Here is a 19,461-nt window from a genome sequence, read left to right as displayed (position 1 = left end):
AAAAAGTAAAAACAGCAGAGGTGATCAAATACCACCAAAAGAAAGCTCTATTTGTGGGAAAAAAAGGACAAATTTAATTTGGGTGCAGTGTTGCATGGCCGCACAATTGTCAGGTAAAGTAATGCAGCACAGTATCGCAAAAAAATGGCCTGGTCAGGAAGGGGGTAAATCCTACAGAGCTGAAGGGGTTAAAAACCTAATGGTAATGTTATATTTTTTCTACTCTACACAAAACTAAAAAAAAAAAAATGGCTGAAACCAAACAGCATTGGAGAGGGTGAGATAAATATGGTAAAAACTAAAATCTGACCCAAATATCCACACGGGATTACAATTATTATGTAGTAAGCTCTTTAAGCTGTATTTACAGGAAATGTTTACATGTTAACACAGCAGTAATCTAATTGTTGTGCACTTGGGAGCAAACTATTGCAGCTTTCACTCAACACAGATCACTCTCAGAGACAGCCTGTGTAACCAGAGCGTAAACCCTCTGAAAAAGTGACTGCTATCTATAACAATAACACCTGTCATCATCACCTGACATTTTGAAATGCAAATACACCAACTCAGTAAAGCAAACACACCAGTAATACACTAAACTTTCTAGCAATGCACTGCGACATTAAAGCCCTGTGTATTAAAGTGGTAGCTCTTCCTGGCTCACGCTAACATAGGACTTGAAGGCCAAGTCCAGGTTTTCTGCCAGTGTGTTTTTTTGGCTGACTGGCTGAAATTAAGAGGTGGGCGGATGATGTCACAATCTCCACCTCAGCCAATTAGAGGAATCCTTGCATTCACTGATAAAAATACAAGGCTTCCTGTGAATGGAAAAAAGCACTCAGCCCATCAGTTTTGCTTTGGCAAGAGAAAGGAAGATGCCAGAGACACTGCTGGAATACAGTGCTTCATACCTCATAGAACACATGATTACATTTTCAGGATTGGGGTTAATATTCTCTCTAAATGTCTTTCAATATTTCATTCAGGTGAACACTGTAGTGATCCATTTGTGCAACACCTAGTTGCTAGAAGAGAGACAGACTTCCTTATATACAAAATGTTACCTAGCATCTCATGTGTGCTGCAGATCTGACTGTGCTACTTTCTGAGCACTTCCAGCCAAACCAGATCCCCTCATCATTGGTCTGGTGGGTGCAGACTGATGCTCAGCCACTTGCTTTGGCAGTTGCTGGACGATAAGGGATTGAAAAGAAAACCTTACCTGCACAGTGGTTTTGCTCTGACAAGCCCTGATCCTCCTCTTCTGGGGTCCAACGCTGGCATTCCTGGCTTCTCCCCCCTTTGAATTCCCCCTAGCAAGCCACCTGCTATGGGAGCATTCATGCAGGCTCAGTCCCGAACTGAGCTCTGTGTGTCCATAGACACACAGCGTTGCTTAGCCCTGCCCCTCACTCTCCTCATTAGACTGTGATTGACAGCAGCAGGAGCCAATGTCACCCATTGCTGCCTCCATGTCCAGTGTGGAGAGGGAGGGAAAGAGCTGGTACTCTTGGACACATTGTTGGTTCAAGATCAAGTATTTAGGGGGGTGGCAGGAGAGCCGAACACAGAAGGTTTTATACCTTAATACACAGAATATATTACGGTAAGAAAAAACCTTCTGCCTTTAAAACCACTTGAAGTCACTGAATATCTAGAACTTCACTCAAACACTAAATCATAGAAAGTTAAAATATTTATAAAGAAAGAAGGTGTTAGATCCATTATCAGTTTTTATTGCTGCCTGTCTCTATTAGAGAAATTCACTCTAATTGTTCTGATCACCAATGTCATCAGAAATGAAAGTGAGGGTAAATCCATTTTTTTGTTAGTTGCCACCAGAAGAGGAATACAGAGGAAATCTTTCAATTCACATTGGAAAGATATCCTCTTAGTTCCTGTTGAGTCTGCAAGGCAGAAAGTGAAGGGAGACCTCCCTAAAAAAAGAAAAAGCAGAATTGACCTTCATCTACTCCACCAAAATGGAGAAAAAAGTTAGCCAGGTTATAGCCCAGCTAATTAGCTGCTAGATTGCTTTTACAAGCAGAGGTTAACAAACCACTGGTGGTTTGGGAAAAAAAAAACATCAGATCATATTGATCTTGGTATGATCTGAAGCTTTTAAGGGCAAATTAGAGATCTGGGGTCTAATTAAACGATAAGGTCACCTTTCATAACATGTTATACTCATATTCAGGGTGTAACATGTTAAGAATAGACCGCAAACCCCCCCCCCCCCAGCTCCGCCCACCAGTCTCACTCATTCACAGTCCTCTAAGCAAGAGGTGAACTGATCATGTAAAGTGCCCCCCGCCCCCGTGCAATGGCAAATGCACATGGTGGTACGTAAACAGTGCACAACACGTGAGGCATCATCACGAACGGCAGATCAAGACCAATAATTCTAGACCTCCGGTGTACATCTAAATTTGTAACCTGTAAGGGGTTTTTATGCGTCACCCATTGATAACAAAACGTATGCAGTTTGTTGCCATTTCACGTGCAATTTTAAAAAAAAGTTTGGTATCTATTTACGTGGCGTAACATCTTTTATATTTTACCAAACAATTATAGTATTTTTGTGCAGTAAAATTCATTAAAGTGTGTATTTTAAAAAAACTAAAAAATGCTTTTGAAAAACTGCTGCGCAAATACCATGTGACATAAAAAAAATTGCAACACCAACCATTTTATTCTCTAGGGCATCGTCTTAAAAAAATTATATAATGTTTGGGGGTTTATGTAATTTTCTAGCAAAAAATACTGATTTTTACATGTAATCAAAAAAAAGCCTGATCTTGAAGTGGTTAAAGCTCCATTCACACATCTGCGACTGCAAAGTCGCATGATTTCCAGTGTGACTTCGGAGTGTGACGTTTAATGTGAATTTATACTCTTTGGCACTCAAGACACATCAAAGTAGTGCAGGAATCTTTTCAAAGTCGGTGCGACTACGTCGCGTAGATCTGAATGGGTGCTATTGAAAACAATATGCTGTGACTGTGTAAATTTGAACAGAAAACATGCTTTACCTATATTAAATTTAAACATAACATCTATTGTGATAGTTCTATGAAAATTGTATGATTTTAGCATAATGCAATTTTTCCTATGATTATTTGGGACAATAGCAGATATTTTAAGCAACAAGTGCCCTGTATGCTAAATGATCATCTGTACAAAATTTCTGGCAAAAAATAGTCTTGTCTGCAGCTGGAAAATCATATTGACCAATCAAACAGTTCCACGATAATTTTTTGGCAGCTACAATGTTGTTACTTATACCCTGAATATTAAAAAAAAACATCAGCAAATCTTTCCAAAATCACTTCACCCACACCTGTACAGCTGACTCTACAGCAACTAGACCTATCCATGTAATCTTCTGAATAAATACAGAAGGCTGTTAGTCAGGAAGAAATACACAAGTGACCATTACGTAACCCCACTAACTGGCACTTGTACTCTACTTTCCTCAATCATAACTCAAGAAAACAAAAATCATCTAATTACAGTTAGACGCTGACATATACATTTTATAAGTTTAATAAGTTCACCAAAAAAATTACAACTTGAATTAAATCATTTCAGGCAATCACAAGGTTTATTTACAGCTAGCTATACTGGTCAGTAAAGCCATCTTTAATTAGCACTCTTGACATTGAGAGGCCTCCAAGTCAGGGGACTTTAATCACTGGTATGTATATTAGGGACTTCCTGCATGCTACTTAGTCCGTAAGTAGCACCTGTGGCCATCCATCTTTTCTGAAAACCACGTAGATTGATACTTCCACAGGGACCAATATATTTATAGTACTCTTATTATAAAGTTAATTTTCAGCAATACTAGAATTAAAATTACAAGTCAACCTTTTCCTTGAAAAACAAATGTTAAATGGTGCACTACATTTAATGTAAAGTATCATTAGTTATGGGGTTTATAACATGAAGTTCACATAGATGTATGCTTGCAAATTCGGTCATGTGTACAGCAATATATAACATCCAGAAACATGACAACACCACACGGGTAATCAGAGATGGCTGTATGAGTATACCACTGTTACCTTGTTGCACTTCATATTTCAAAACCCAGCACACAGTTCTCTTCCTACAACCTTCTGTGTCTGAATGCATTGTGTGAACTATGCCAGCCTTTTTCAACCAGGGTGCCAGGTTTTTCCAGGAGTGCCTTGGCAAAATACCTAAAAATTGTGCAAAAATTGTATACAAGCCAGTGGGTGGCTGAAGTCTTCCTTTTAGTTACACAAAGCCAAAGGTTTTCATTGTGCACCGTTACAAACTTCTAGCCTAATTCTAATGTCCTAACAACCAATGATGTCATTGGTTGGTAAGGAGGACATCGGGTACCTGAACAACATTCTATTTGCCCTCCCCTGCCCCTAATCATCAGCACTGGGATCATATTAGCTGAGTGAGGGAGAAGAGAAACACTGGAATACTAGTCAGTACCAGTGTGCACAAGTGTATTTGCCTTGAAAGAATAATCACGTGTAACATTGGGTGTCCTATGTGTGTGTGTATGTTGCTGCATTATGTAAAAATATTAGTTTTTTTTTACATTTTAGAACAGGGTGCCTCAAGATTGTGCATAATTTTAAAAAGGTGCCTTGACTGAAAAAGAAAAAAAAGTTGAGAAACGCTGATCTATGCTAACAAACTCCATATTTCTGCAGATTTAAGAAGGAATTCCAGGTATGGATATTTTATACATAGATACATTGGCCCAGCTTGGACCACTGTAACTACGTATACAGCATATCTGGCCAATGTCCCTTGAAGCTAGAAATCACTCCAGAGATCTCCACTTACCTCTGGGTCTAATGCCAAGTGGCTTCCCTGCTGTATTCTTATCAAAGGAAGTCAGGTACTCAGTACATCACCATTCAGAGAATGCTTTACATTTTTTTTTTAATTAAGAATTTATGAATAAGGTGGAAAACATGGTGAACGTGATGTCACCACCACACCTCTCCACCTCTTCCAATCAGAACACTTTGTTCATTCAAAAAACGCAAAGCATTGAATGGTGCACGTGCTGACCCCCCCCCCCCCCCCGCGCACACAATGAAGCAGGAAAGCTGGTTGGCAAGAGACCCATAAAGCAAGTTGAGTTGCACTGTCTGCTTCAGCAAATCCCAGCTTCCAGGAGTATCGGCAAGGCAAGGTGTATGCATAGTTACATTGAAATTCTTTTTACAATGTCACCATGTTTGAATTCTAGAAAAATATTTTCTAAATACAAGTTGTGTGTATTCTTACTTGAATGTTGGTGTCCTTTGTGCATTTCCAGATCTGTGCTGTGTTCCAGCTTGACATTTTCTACTATGCAGGAGCTTCCTGTGATAAAGACCAGTCACTACTGCTCTCTCTCCTTGTGCAGGACGGCTGGTCTCATCTCTGCCCTCTCCTGTAGTTACCTGCAGGCCATGTCTAGTGAGTGGACATGCTTGGCCCTCCCATAGCTCTGTACAGGGTATGTGCACCACAATGAGGACAGGGCAATTGGCACTTACATGGTAGATTTTTATCTTTTGTGGCCATTGAGGGATATATTTAAATGAAAGTTTTTGTCCCCAGAGCTCAGCTTTAAAGACTTTTCTTATGGCCACATATAAGAATGTGATTAACACTAACTTTTAAAGGGTTCCTATTAGGAATGCACCAAAACCAGTGAGTAACGATACTTTTCCTCAAGTACTCGCTGATACCAATTACCATAGTTTTTTGTGTGGTGCAATGTGAGCCCTTGCAAAATGAATGGGCACAAATTGCACTGCAAAGAATCGCATGTGATTTGAACAGAAATACAGTACAATTCCTGCCCAAATCACGTGAAGTGTCCTGCACCGCTCCTGTGTGAATTCAGGCTGAAGTCACTATGACAAGCCTGGGTTCACACAGGAGAAGTGTGGGAAAACACATGTGATTCGGACAGGAATCGTAATGCATTCCTGTTCAAAATCACATGCAATTCTTTGCAGTGAGATTTGAGCCCATTCATCAATGGCTGTCCAATGGAAGGAACAAGGCACGTCAACATTCTTTTGGTAACAGAATTCAAACTTGTTTGCATTTGGCACTTTGAAGCCATATGGTATGAGGTTAGGTACACCTTTTTCCTACTGGTGCTCTGCTCAGGTTTTGTTCGTAAACACGTATACTTGCACAATTTCTTGGTGTTTCCTGTAAAAATCATGATACGGTTCCTGACACTCAGTGCAAGGTGAGGGAGGCTGCTTAAAAAGGAGTTTATCCTCCAATAAGATTGTTCCAAATTAAAAAAAGAAAACAGATCACTTTGAGATCCTTTATGCAACATTTCTTTTTTTCTTAAACATACGTAATTACACACTACAAATGCAAGCTACAGCTTGCCCAGATTTAGCTGCTAAAGTATTAATACAATCATTCATTGTACAGTATTTAACCAGATTAATATTTAGAACATTTTTGTGGATAGCATTTCCCAGCTATTCTTTAATATATTTTGTAAGCATGGATTTTCTCTCCTTTTGAACTTTATTCCTGCTTAGTTTCTTGACTAGAACAGTGTAATCCTCACTCTAACAATTACTGTGTCTTAGAAAATATAAGGCTGCAAGAACACATTACTCATCACTCATAAATGACAAGACAGAAAAGGTGGGACTAATTAAATGTCAAATTTCAAGATGTGAAAAATCACAAAAATGTTTTTCAGCAAAATCTTAGTACTGAAAAAAAATATTTTTGTGCTGGGCATCTGCAAAATAGAGATTTTGACTTTTCTTATATTGCAGTAAGTATAATACAGGACTTGTATTCTTAGACGATAACCAAGTAGCTCGGGGAACAAAACATCAAAATTTTGGGTCCATGACCAGAAACTTACCAGACTTCAATCCCACTGAGAACTTGTGGTTAATCCTCAAGAGGCAGGTGAACAAAACCCCGCCACAAATTCTGACAAACTCCAAGCATTATGCAAGATTATGCAAGAGAGGGCTGCCATCAGTCAGGATGTGGCCCAGAAGTTGATAAACAACATGCCAGGGCAAATTGCAGAGGTCTTCAAAAAGAAGGGTCAACACAGCAAATATTGACTCTTTGCATAAACTTAATGTAATTGTCAATAAAAGCCTTTGACCCTTATGAAATGCTTGCAATTGTACTTCGGTATACCATAGTAACATCTGACAAAAAGACCTAAAAACACTGAAGCAGCAGACTTTGTTATAATTAATATTTGTGTCATTCTCAAAACTTTTGGTCAGGGCTGTACACATGTTGCACTATGTGTTATGGTGTGTGCATTCAGTGCCCAAACAGGCCACACAATGGGGTCTGCGAACAGTCCCCAAAAGGTAACCAATACAGAAAAAAGCCAGATAGTCCAGAGCAGTAAGCAGTTACAGCATCTCACAGTGAGAACACCTCCTCACATTTCTGTAAATATTTGATTCTATCTTTTCATGTGACAACACTGAATAAATTACACTTTGCTACAATGTAAAGTAGTGAGTGTACAGCTTGTATAACAAAGTAAATTTGCTGTCCCCTCAAAATAACTCAACACAGCCATTAATGTCTAAACTGCTGGCAACAAAAGCGAATACACCCCTAAGTGAAATTGTCCAAATTGGGCCCAATTAGCCATTTTCCCTCCCCAGGGTCATGTGACTCGTTAGTGTTACAAGGTCTCAGGTGTGAATGGGGAGCAGGTGCGTTAAATTTGGTGTTATCGCTCTCATTCTCTCATACTGGTCACTGGAAGTTCACATGACACCTCACGCAAAGAAATCTCTGAGGATCTGAAAAAAAGAATTATTGCTCTACATAAAGATGGCCTAGGCTATAAGAAGATTACCAAGACCCTGAAACTGAGCTGCAGCACAGTGGCCAAGACCATACAGTGGTTTAACAGGACAGGTTCCATTCAGAACAGGCCTCGGCATGGTCGACCAAAGAAGTTAAGTGCACGTGCCCAGCGTCATATCCAGAGGATGTCTTTGGGAAATAGACGTATGAGTGCTGCCAGCATTGCGGCAGAGGTTGAAGGGGTGGGGGGTCAGCCTGTCAGTGCTCAGACCATACGCCGCACACTTCTTCAAATTGGTCTGCATGGCTGTCCTCTCAGAAGGAAGTCTCTTCCAAAGGTGATGCACAAGAAAGCCCACAAACAGTTTGCTGAAGACAAGCAGACTAAGGACATGGATTACTGGAACCATACACTGTGGTCTGATGACACCAAGATAAACTTATTGGGTTCAGATGGTGTCAAGCGTGTGTGGCGGCAACCAGGGGAGGAGTACAAAGACAAGTGTGTCTTGCCTACAGTCAAGCATGGTGGTGGGAGTGTCATGGTCTGGGGCTGCATGAGTGCTGCCGGCACTGGGGAGCTACAGTTCATTGAGGGAACCATTAATGCCAGCATGTACTGTGACATACTGAAGCAGAGCATGATCCCTTCCCTTCAGAGACTGGGCTTCAGGGCAGTATTCCAACATGATAACCCCAAACACACCTCCAAGGTGACCACTGCCTTGCTTAAGAAGCTGAGGGTAAAGGTGATGGACTGGCCAAGCATGTCTCCAGACCTAAACCCTATTGAGCATCTGTGGGGCATCCTCAAACAGAAGGTGGAGGAGCGCAAGGTCTCTAACATCCACCAGCTCCGTGATGTTGTCATGAAGGAGTGGAAGAGGACTCCAGTGGCAACCTGTGAAGCTCTGGTGAACTCCATACACAAGAGGGTTACGGCAGTGCTGGAAAATAATGCTGGCCACACAAAATATTGACACTTTGGGCCCAATTTGGACATTTTCACTTAGGGGTGTACTCACCTACTCAATGGCATACAAAGCCATTTGACTATCAGCTGTGGTCATTCTGATTAAGTCAGAATGAAAAGAGCTTTCCTGGAGCATTTCAGTCCCTGGTAGTGCAACTGAAGTAATCAATCAACTATGGGTGGCAGGCACTGTCAAAAGATCTCCAGGATAACATTGTGGACAGGCACAAGTAAGGAGATAGATACAAAAAAAAATAATTCAAAGGCTTTATCAATGCACAGTGAAGTCTATTATTAAGAAGTGTAAAGTATTTGGTACAAAACAGACCCTCCCTGGATTGGGATGTCGCTCCAAACTGAATAAAAGAGCCAACAGGTCAGAGGGGCTACAAAGAGGCCTACAGAAACTCTGAAGCAGTTGCAGGAATTTATGACAGATTGATCACTGTGTGCATGTGACAACAATATCACATTCTCCACAAATGTGGCTTGTATGGGAGGGGTTGCAAGAAAAAAGCCACTCCTCAAGAAAGGCCACATGCAGTCATGACTGAGCTTTGCCAAAATGCACCTTGAAGATTCTGAGGTCACATTAAAAAGGTGTTCTGGTCAGATGAGACTAAAATTTAATTATTTGGCCTCAACACTAAACTATATGTTTGGCGGAAATCCAATCCAGCTCACCATCCATATAACACCATTCCTACGATAAAGCATGGCGGTGGTAAAATCCTGTTATGGGGGTGTTTCTCTGTAGCAGGGACTGGAGCACTTGTCAGGATAGAAGGAAAAATGGATGGGGCAAAATACTGTCAAATTCTTGAGGAAAAACTGCTGCCCTCTGCTAGAAAGTTGTCAATGGGAAGTAGGTTTACTTTCCAACAAGACAATGACCCAAAGCATACAGCAAAAATGTCCAGACAGTGGTTGGTGGAGAAAAAGGTGAATGTCCTCGTCAGAGCTGAGATTTAAACCCCATTGAAAATCTGTGGAATGACTTGAAGACTGCAGTCCACAAATGGTCACCATCAAATTTAACTGAACTTGAGCAGTTCTGCAAAGAAGAGTGAACAAATATTGCAAAGTTAGTGCAGTAGCTCATATCCGAAAAGACTAAAGGCTGTTATTAAAGCAAAAAGGTGGTTCAACAAAATACTGACACAAGGGGGTGATCCTTTTTTCAACTCAGTGATTCGGTTTTTTAATTTTTTCCCCGACATGTTGGTGTTATATCTATCTTTCACTTGATGTTATAAGTTTAAGTAAATACAGCTGGATAAAACAAAAACGGTCTTCATTTCAGGTTGCAAAACAACAAAATGTGATTATTTTAAAGGGGGCTGATTCTTTTCTATACACACTGTATATCCCATAGTTTGTGGTCTCCTAAATTTCCTACAGACTAAATAATATACACTGATTTGTGTTATTTTCACCAAAGAATTGTAGCAGAATACATTTTAGCCTAAATTTATGATGAAAGATTATTTGCAAATAAAAAAACATTTTTCAAAATGTTATGTCTTTGTTTTCCTTTATTTAGCAAACAAATAAAAACCAGTGGTGATTAAAGTGGTTGTAAAGGCTCAAGGTTGTTTACCTTCAGGCATTCTATGCATGAAGGTAAAAAAACCACCTCTGTGCAGCATCCCCCAGAGCCCCTCCTAACACCCACCTAAGCCCTCTCTCGATCCAGCGATGTGCACTGGAGTCTCAGCTATCCCGAGACTCCCTCTCCTCATTGGCTGAGACAGCAGCGGGAGCCATTGACTCCTGTTGCTGTCAATCACAGCCAGTAAGCCAATGAGAAGAGAGGGGGTGGGGCTGAGCCACTGCTCTGTGAGTTAATGGACACACAGATCAGCGGCTGGGGAGGGCACATGAGAGGAGGGAGGAGCCAGGCTGTTCTGTGCAAAACCACTACACAGAGCAGATAAGTGTGGACATGTTGCCTTTTTTTTAATCCTTTAGCATTACTTTAAATACCACCAAAAGAAAGCTTTGTGTGAAAAAATTATAACAGTTTAATATGAGTACAGTGTTGCATGACCACACAACTGTCATTCAAAGTGAATGAAAGCACTGAAAGAAAGCTGAAAATTGGCCTGGGCAGGAAGGGGGTGAAAGTGTACGGTATTGAACTGGTTAAACAGCAGTCATAGGACACTTCAGCGACAAGTCTATTTACCTCCCATTTGGGGTCCTGCTTTGGGTATCAACAACACTGCCTGCATGATATGGACACTTCTTATTGAATGGCCATTGGTGGGGTACTCTTAGGAGAAAAGGGCTGACGTTATCACAAGGGGGTGGCAGGGGACTGGTTCCTATGCAAGGCACCACTGCAGCACTGGACTGGATGTCCCACCTCACTAGAACCACTGGAAGTAGGACACTTGAATGGGGGATTTAGGCAAGTATTTCTGGCCTCACCAGATGGGGGGGGGGGGGGGGAGGAGAAAACGGTCAGCACAGGTTAGGGAGGACCGGGAGGGAGTGATGCTAATACTTAGATTTTTTTCTTTTCCCCGCCAGAGTAAAGCTTTAAAGAAAACAGGTTTCCAAAGAACCAGAATATCAAAATTCATAAAGCAAATGTGGAATTGTAATTTTGCATTCTCATACAGGACTGTTATTCACCTTCGGATGTTTTCCACCTCTTCCACAGGTCCTCCACTGTAATATGTTTGTCTTCTCTGTGCAAATGATTGTGCTTGTGAGAAGCATCTTTGTAGTTCATGTCCTCCCGCAGGAACTGCAAAATATTACAAATCAAGCTTTTTAGTAAGAGGCAAAAAGAATTGCTAAAATAAAACAGCAATATGAAGTGTAAAATTCAGCTTTAACGGCATGCGTCAATGGGCAAATGCAGCTTGCTTTCAGGTGCACTCAACTTGTATTTGAGACAAGTCTGAGATCATTCACCATTCATTGACAGGTGCATTTGACTTGAAATTGAATTCCTAAGCTGCGTCCACCTGATTCAAGCAGTTTCTACTCTCCGAATGAGTTGTACGGAGAGAGAGAAGCAGTTCCGATGCAAACAAAAGCCTGTCGAAATAGGTTCTAAAGGGGCTGTGTTAGGTAGAACAGGAGTGATATTAACCCCTTTTTTAAACACTTAGCAGCTGATGTAATCATTTACTGAGTAAGCATCTTCTTTATCGAGTAATCCTGATCTATGTTCCAGTTTAAGCTGGTGCTATGGCCGCTGCCCCAGGTTTCCTGTTTCAGGGTGGCTCCTTTCTTTTGTAGCATCCTATGAAGTCACCCTTGCAATGCAAGGACTAAAGTTGTGTCTCCCTACACTGTGTGCATTAATAGAAACACACAGACCCATAGCTTAGGACAGCAAGGCACTGCATTGCCCCCTTCTACTTCCCTCCACCCTCCCTTCTTCAAACGAATTGACTGGTTGGACACTGCACTGTCCAGTTACAGCTTTCCTGTGAAGACCAATAGGGAAGCAGCACTGAAAGAGTAGGGACAGCAGCATTAAACGTTGTAAACGGCAAGTGCTAGAGTAAGAATCTTAACACCTAGTTTACTGTACTCAAAGTGCTTAAGAAAAATGAAAAATATCTTATTACTTTAAATATCAAAATCATAGATGAGAGGGGAGAGAAAGGAATAAAACATGTTCATTGTTTGTCAGAGGCGGAGAGAGGGGGAGGGGGGAGGGGAGAGGGGGAGGGAGAGGGGGAGAGAGAGGGGGAGGGGGGAGGGGAGAGGGGGAGAGGGGGGGAGAGGGGGAGAGGGAGGGGGAGAGGGAGGGGGAGAGGGAGGGGGAGAGGGAGGGGGAGAGGGAGGGGGAGAGGGGGGGAGAGGGAGAGGGAGGGGGAGGAGAGGGAGGGGGAGGAGAGGGAGGGGGGGGGGAGAGGGAGGGGGAGGAGAGGGAGGGGGGGGGGGAGAGGGAGGGGGAGGGGGAGGAGAGGGAGGGGGAGGAGAGGGAGGGGGAGGAGAGGGAGGGGGAGGAGAGGGAGGGGGAGGGGGAGAGGGAGGGAGGGTGGGGGGGGGGGGGAGAGGGAGGGAGGGTGGGGGGAGGAGACGGAGGGTGGGGGGGAGGGGGGGAGGAAGAGGGGAGGGGGGAGGAAGAGGGGAGGGGAGGAAGAGGGGAGAGGGAGGAAGAGGGGAGAGGGAGGAAGAGGGGAGAGGGAGGAAGAGGGGAGAGGGAGGAAGAGGGGAGAGGGAGGAGGAGGGGAGAGGGAGGAGGAGGGGAGAGGGAGGAGGAGGGGAGAGGGAGGAAGAGGAGAGAGGGAGGAAGAGGAGAGAGGGAGGAAGAGGAGAGAGGGAAGGGGAGGGGAAGAGAGAGGGAGGGGGAGGGGAAGAGAGGGGGGGGAGGGGAGGGGGGAGGGGGAGGAGAGAGGGAGGGGGAGGAGAGGGGGAGGGGGAGGAGGGGGGAGGGGGAGGGGAAGGGGAGGAGAGGGGGGGGGGAAGGGGAGGAGAGGGGGGGGGGGAGAGGGAGGGGGGGAGGGGGGAGAGGGAGGGGGGAGAGGGAGGGGGGAGAGGGAGGGGGGAGAGGGAGGGGGGACGGGGGGGGAGAGGGAGGGGGGACGGAGGGGGAGAGAGAGGGGGAGAGGGGGAGGGGGGGAGAGGGAGAGGGGGGGAGAGGGGGAGGGGGGGAGAGAGGGAGGGGGAGGAGAGAGGGAGGGGGAGGAGAGAGGGAGGGGGAGGAGAGAGGGAGGGAAGGGGAGAGGGAGGGGGAGGAGAGAGGGAGGGGGAGAGGGAGGGGGAGGGGAGGGGGAGAGGGAGGGGGAGGAGAGAGGGAGGGGGAGGAGAGAGGGAGGGGGAGGGGGAGGAGTGATGGAGGGGGAGGAGAGAGGGCGAAGAGAGAGGAGGGGGAGGAGATGGGGAGACTCCAAAAATTTCCTGTTTTTTAAAAAATGCACTGAGCTCCTAATGTCCTGTTGGAGACAGCACAGTTCATTTTCTGGACTGAAATCACAAGGAATGGTGTCAGCCCTGCCCAGCTGCCTTGTGCTAAACTACTGTTCACATTCTCTGTTAATCACTAAACTAGGACCTCTCCTCTTGTTAGTTGTTTGTAATCCTGCCAAAGGCATAGAAATCTTTGACAGTCATGACAATTTTGGTTTTGTTAGCACAACCCCATTAGGAATGCAGAAAATGTACTGTGTGCAGTTGTACATTTATGAGACCTCGTTCATACACACTCAGATATAACAACATTGTCTCTGGCTCATCACAGCCTGAAAAGTGTTGTCAGGACATAGAAGTGACCCCTGATGCTGTTAAAGAAAAAAGTCCCGAAGAGTAGGGATTACTTTTTTTTTTTTGCTCTCGGAAATAGTCTCTTCCCATATTAAAAAATGGTAACTGTTCATAGAGAGGACTAGTTTAAGCAAACGTACCCTTAATCCACCCAGGTCATATGGCTAGAGAGGACTTTCATCAAAGGTTTGTAAAACACTGCTTAGATATTCAAAAATTATCATATACACTGTCAGTAATTGCATTGGTATGACACAAATTGTTTAACACCAAATGTTAAAGTGACTAATGTCCACATCTCTCCCTTTTCCCCTCACTTCTGTTTGTCTGGAATGAGTTGTGCACATTAGTTGCAGTAATGTGCAATGTTCTATGTACACTACAAATCTCAGTCTATAGTCCATTTCAGAAGCAAGCAAGAAAGGGTGGCTATGTCCCATATGGTGGGACCAGGGAGGAAGGATGTAGCCACCATCTAATAGCAAATGGCATCACGGAAGCAAGACAGAATTTGGAGATTTGGAGGAGGCCGAGAACAATAGAAGGGACTTTGAGTTAAAGTGGAGTTCCACCTAAAAAAAAATAAAATAAAAGTCAGCAGTTACAAAAACTGTAGCTGCTGACTTTTAAAATGCAGCCACTTACCTGTCCCACGATCCAGCAGTGTCTTCACCACAGCTGGTTTCACCGGCCGTCTTCTCTCCCTTGCACCGGAATCATCAGTGGGGGCACCCGACTGACAGCTTGTGGCTTCACAACCGGGCACCCACTGTGCATGCATGAGAAGCGCTGCGCTTTGTGAATGGCCCTGTGGTCTTCTGGGACCTGTCACTATGGGGAGGGATGACAACTTTTGCTTCCCATTGCCTAGGCGATTGCAGCAGAAGTGGGAGCAGGTACCTGTCAAATGTGGGTGCCCGCTCCCCCCCCCCTACTCCCCAAAGGTACCAATCCTTAATGGGGAGCGGGGGACAAAGGCTTAAAGCGGAGCTTCCCCTTTTGGGTGGAGCTCCACTTTAAGAATACATGATGGAATAGAAAACAAGAGTTCAATTTTAAAGCAGAACTAAGCCCATCAATTTAACGGTTCCGCAAAACAGTTACATTCAAGGCACTCTGAAAAACTGTCAAGCAATCAAATGCTGGTGTCATAACTGATCACATGTGAAACACAATAGCAGCTGCACATCCAACAGAGGCTAAGATGGCAGCTTCCTTGGCTGTAAAGCATAGGGTGGGCTTACTTCTACTATTTTCCAAAATACAATTTTTACACAGAAATACAAAGAGCATATGTGATGTCGGTATCAAGTGATTATAAACAATTTATATTAGAAAACAAAAATTAAATGTTAAACAATGTCCCTCCATCAGCTTTCACAACATTATTGGATAGAGTTAAGAAGCTGCAAATCTCTTGCACAGATACTGGGCTCAGATTGGAGATGAGAAAATACAAGGCTATTACAGTGGGGATCGAAAGTTTGGGCACCCAGCTAAAAATTTGTATTAATGTGCATAAAGAAGCCAAGGAAAAATGGAAAAATCTCCAAAAAGCATCAAATTACAGATTAGACATTCTTATAATATGTCAACAAAAGTTAGATTTTATTTCCATCATTTACACTTTCAAAATAACAGAAAACAAAAAAATGGCGTCTGCAAAAGTTTGGGCACCCTGCAGAGTTAATATCTTGTACTGCCCCCTTTGGCAAGTATCACAGCTTGTAAACGCTTTTTGTAGCCAGCCAATAGTCTTTCAATTCTTGTTTGAGGTATCTTTGCTCATTCTTCCTTACAAAAGTCTTCCAGTTCTTTGAGATTTCTGGGCTGTCTGTCACGCACTGCTCTTTTAAGGTCTATCCATAGATTTTCAATTATGTTGAGGTCAGGAGATTGTGAAGGCCATGGCAAAACCTTCAGTTTACGCCTCTTGATGTAATCCCCCGTGGATTTCGAGGTGTGTTTAGGATCATTATCCATTTGTAGAAGCCATCCTCTCTAACTTCAGCTTTTTCACAGATGGCATCAAGTTACCATCCAAAATTTACTGAAATTTTATTGAATCCATTTTTCTTTCTACTCGTGAGATGTTCCCTGTGCCACTGGCTGCAACACAACCCCAAAGCATGATTGATCCAACCCCATGCTTAACAGTTGGACAGAGGTTCTTTTCATTAAATTCTGTGCCCCTTCTTCTCCAAACGTACCTTTGCTCATTCCGGCCAAAAAGTTCAATTTTAACCTCATCCGTCCACAGAACTTGTTTCCAAAATGCATCAGGCTTGTCTATATGTTCATTTGCAAAGTTCAAACGATGATTTTTGTGGTGAGGACGTAGAAGAGGTTTTCTTTTGATGACTCTTCCATGAAGACCATATTTGTACAAGTATCTCTTTATAGTGAAATAGTGTACCACAACTCCAGTGTCTGCCAGATCTTTCTGGAGGGATCGTGCAGTCAAACGTGGGTTTTGAACTGTTTTTCTCACAATCCTGCGAGCTGTTCTGTCTGATATTTTTCTTGGTCTTCCAGATCTTGCTTTAACTTCCACTGTTCCTGATGACTGCCATTTCTTAATTACATTCCGAACAGAGGATATTGACATCTGAAAACGCTTTGCTATCTTCTTATAGCCTTCTCCAGCTTTGTGAGCGTCAACTATTTTCAGTTTCAGTTTTCTAGACAACTGCTTAGAAGAACCCATGGTGCTGATTGTTGGGGCAAGGTCAGATGAGTCTGGGCATTTAAAACCTTTGAGCTTGACATCACCTGGTCTTCCCAGACGATGATTGAGAACAATCCATGACACTGGCAGGTCTCAGCTTTGCAAAGGGGGCAGTGCATGCTATAAATTCTGCAGGGTGCCCAAACTTTTGCAGACGCCATTTTTTTGTTTTCTGTTATTTTGAAAGTGTAAATGATGGAAATAAAATCTAACTTTTGTTGCCATATTATAAGAATGTCTAATCTGTAATTTGATGCCTTTTGGAGATTTTTCCATCTTTCCTTGGCTTCTTTATGCACATTAATACAAATTTTTAGCTGGGTGCCCAAACTTTCGATCCCCACTGTATGTGTTAAAAGGTGTAAACCCCAGAACAATGTATCTAAGCAAATCATTTTCTAATACAGAGATTCTGACAGTAAGAGCACTCCCTGTTGTAGGCTGGCAGAACTAAGCACTGTCCGCCTACCATTTGTGCGCCTTCCGCTGACCATTGAGCTTGCCTATCCTATCGCGGCTCACTGGCCAATTAGAGGTGCCTGTACAGGAGGCTGACAACATTGCTGTTAACTGTGAGAAGTGCTGTTAAAGCAGCCCCCCCCCCTTTTTACTAAAGTTCAGATCCGCATGTATCGCTGCATGCTAATGTAAAGTCATACATATTTTCCTTTTTTCATATTGTTGCCCTTCTTGTCTCCAATTCCTGGTTTCTCCAAATTCAGCAATGAAGCCCCGGCTGCACAAATGTCCCCCAGTAAAGACATTGTCATCAGAACATTTGGGGAAATCTCGAACCTAACCTGCAAGATCTTGAAGTATTGTCATACTGTGCTTGGGCAAGATGAAGTGCAGAATGTCATGCGCCATGTAACACAGATTTGTAACTAAATAGAAAAAACAACAAGCTTTCTCTACAAGATACTGGGAGATTTTTTTTTATATAAACAAATGAACGTAATGTTTGGTTCATACATGAGAAAAAAGATACAACACCAAGTGCTCCATCCTATGCATGCGCAGTACCAACTATGCTATTATCCAGCCCAAGACGTACATTTTCAAAATAGTGACATGTAAGCAGGGATACAGGTAGCCAGAAAAGGACTAAGGGCCCATTTACAGTTGGAGTCAGGAAGAGGTAAAAACATTTTTCCTTACTTTGAAAATGTGTGTATATTCTTAAAGAATCCCTGTAGCCGCTGTATTTTTAGTATTTTCGGCTCTTCATGACAACCAGCATGGGCGGAGTGGGGGATTAGAGTATTAGATACCCCAGCTTCCTGCTAACTACAAAAGTACAAGAAAACTTTCCTTGGCACCCATTAAATGTGCATGTACCAGGGAGGGAGCTGGCCACTGGATGGTGTAGACTTTAGATATGCTGTCTGACCATTGCTTGCTGTAATACATTCTAACAGACTTGTTTCTAGAACTGTGATCCAGCAACTGTTTAGCAAAACACAGCTAAAGACTGCACCATCCGGTGGCCAGCAGGGAGGAACATGCTCGTCTAAAGGGTTGCTGGGATGTATTCATTCACGATCCTCACTCATCACTTAAGCTGGCCATGAGTCAGTTTTTTTCAACTGAAAAAAAACAAAAAAAACAAAAAAAAAACTGACCCCATTCCCCCATACACCTATTCGAGGTGGATGGGTGAATCCTCCCCACTGACTCATTGTATTCTAATAGCGCAGATTAGATCTGCAGGCTATAGCCGGCAGTGCTGATCGAGCAGAAAATTTCCAACATTGCGATTGCTCTGACGGTGATCAGTAGTGCCCATACATGGATTGAAATTCAGCCAGTCAATGGTTGGTTACAAAGAGATATTAAGAGCAGAATAAATTGTTGACAGACATGAAAAAAAATAAACCTCTGCAAAGACTACAAAGTATAAACGGGGACTAGTCACAGAATTTTTAAGAAACATGAGAGAACAACTGAGAATTGAATATATTTAATTTTTGTTTTTTGGCTTTAGTTACGCTGTAACTATTAACTTGACAATTGAAGATTGCTAGGATTGCTACATGGTAGCACATACAAAAAAAAAAAAGTGCACGATAACTAAACATTTCCCATGTTTCCCAGACTGTTAAACCATCCAACTAGGAAATCTATGCTGGCCAATAGTGCAAGAAATGTGTACACCTGTACCAAATATTTCACAAGTATCACATCCAAGTGACTATTATTATTATTATACAGTATTTATAAAGCGCCAACAGTTCGCTCAGCGCTGTACATTACAAAGGGAGACAGAACATGTGACAGAACAATACCAATACAATGCAAAACATGAGGGGATGAGGTGACTATCCAAAATTCATCATTCTACAACACAATATATTAATGAAATTTACACTGAGAATATAAAGATTATAATTTAGTTGATTTAGCGTATAATTAGTGGATGTACACAATTTTCTTTAGTCTATCAGCATCATCTGAGTAATTAGGTTAGTGTTACAGAACGTCAACATGAATTCACAAAATGTTTCCATCATGACGCATTGTTTCAAGATTTTTTTTTATATATCTAACTGTAAGAAAAGTGATATGTGAGAGAATTCTACAAGCTGGAATTAATTCTTGGCACATATAAATCTCACAGCTGTGTGTATTAGATGCTTGCCTGTCGCACACAGTTTGCTCAAACCAAAACAAACAGCATACGGCTACATAAACAGAATTCTGCTAA

At 42.7% G+C, this 19,461-nt stretch overlaps 1 protein-coding gene across 1 annotated transcript in view; it reads right to left on the bottom strand.

Moving 5' to 3' along the window:
- Positions 1–19,461, bottom strand: part of STIM2 (stromal interaction molecule 2) — a 91,078-nt gene that overhangs the window by 40,231 nt on the left and 31,386 nt on the right. The window contains exon 2 of the mRNA XM_089686374.1: positions 11,438–11,552. Within this exon, the coding sequence (XP_089542500.1) occupies positions 11,438–11,552 (115 nt within the window). The remainder of the gene's footprint in view (positions 1–11,437; positions 11,553–19,461) is intronic.

The sequence above is a fragment of the Staurois parvus genome, unplaced genomic scaffold (assembly GCF_062004578.1).
Source record: "Staurois parvus isolate SC_StPar_1 unplaced genomic scaffold, SC_StPar_1.0 ptg000396l, whole genome shotgun sequence".
Classification (NCBI taxonomy): Eukaryota; Metazoa; Chordata; class Amphibia; order Anura; family Ranidae; genus Staurois; species Staurois parvus.
This window is presented reverse-complemented; position numbering and strand designations above follow the sequence as displayed.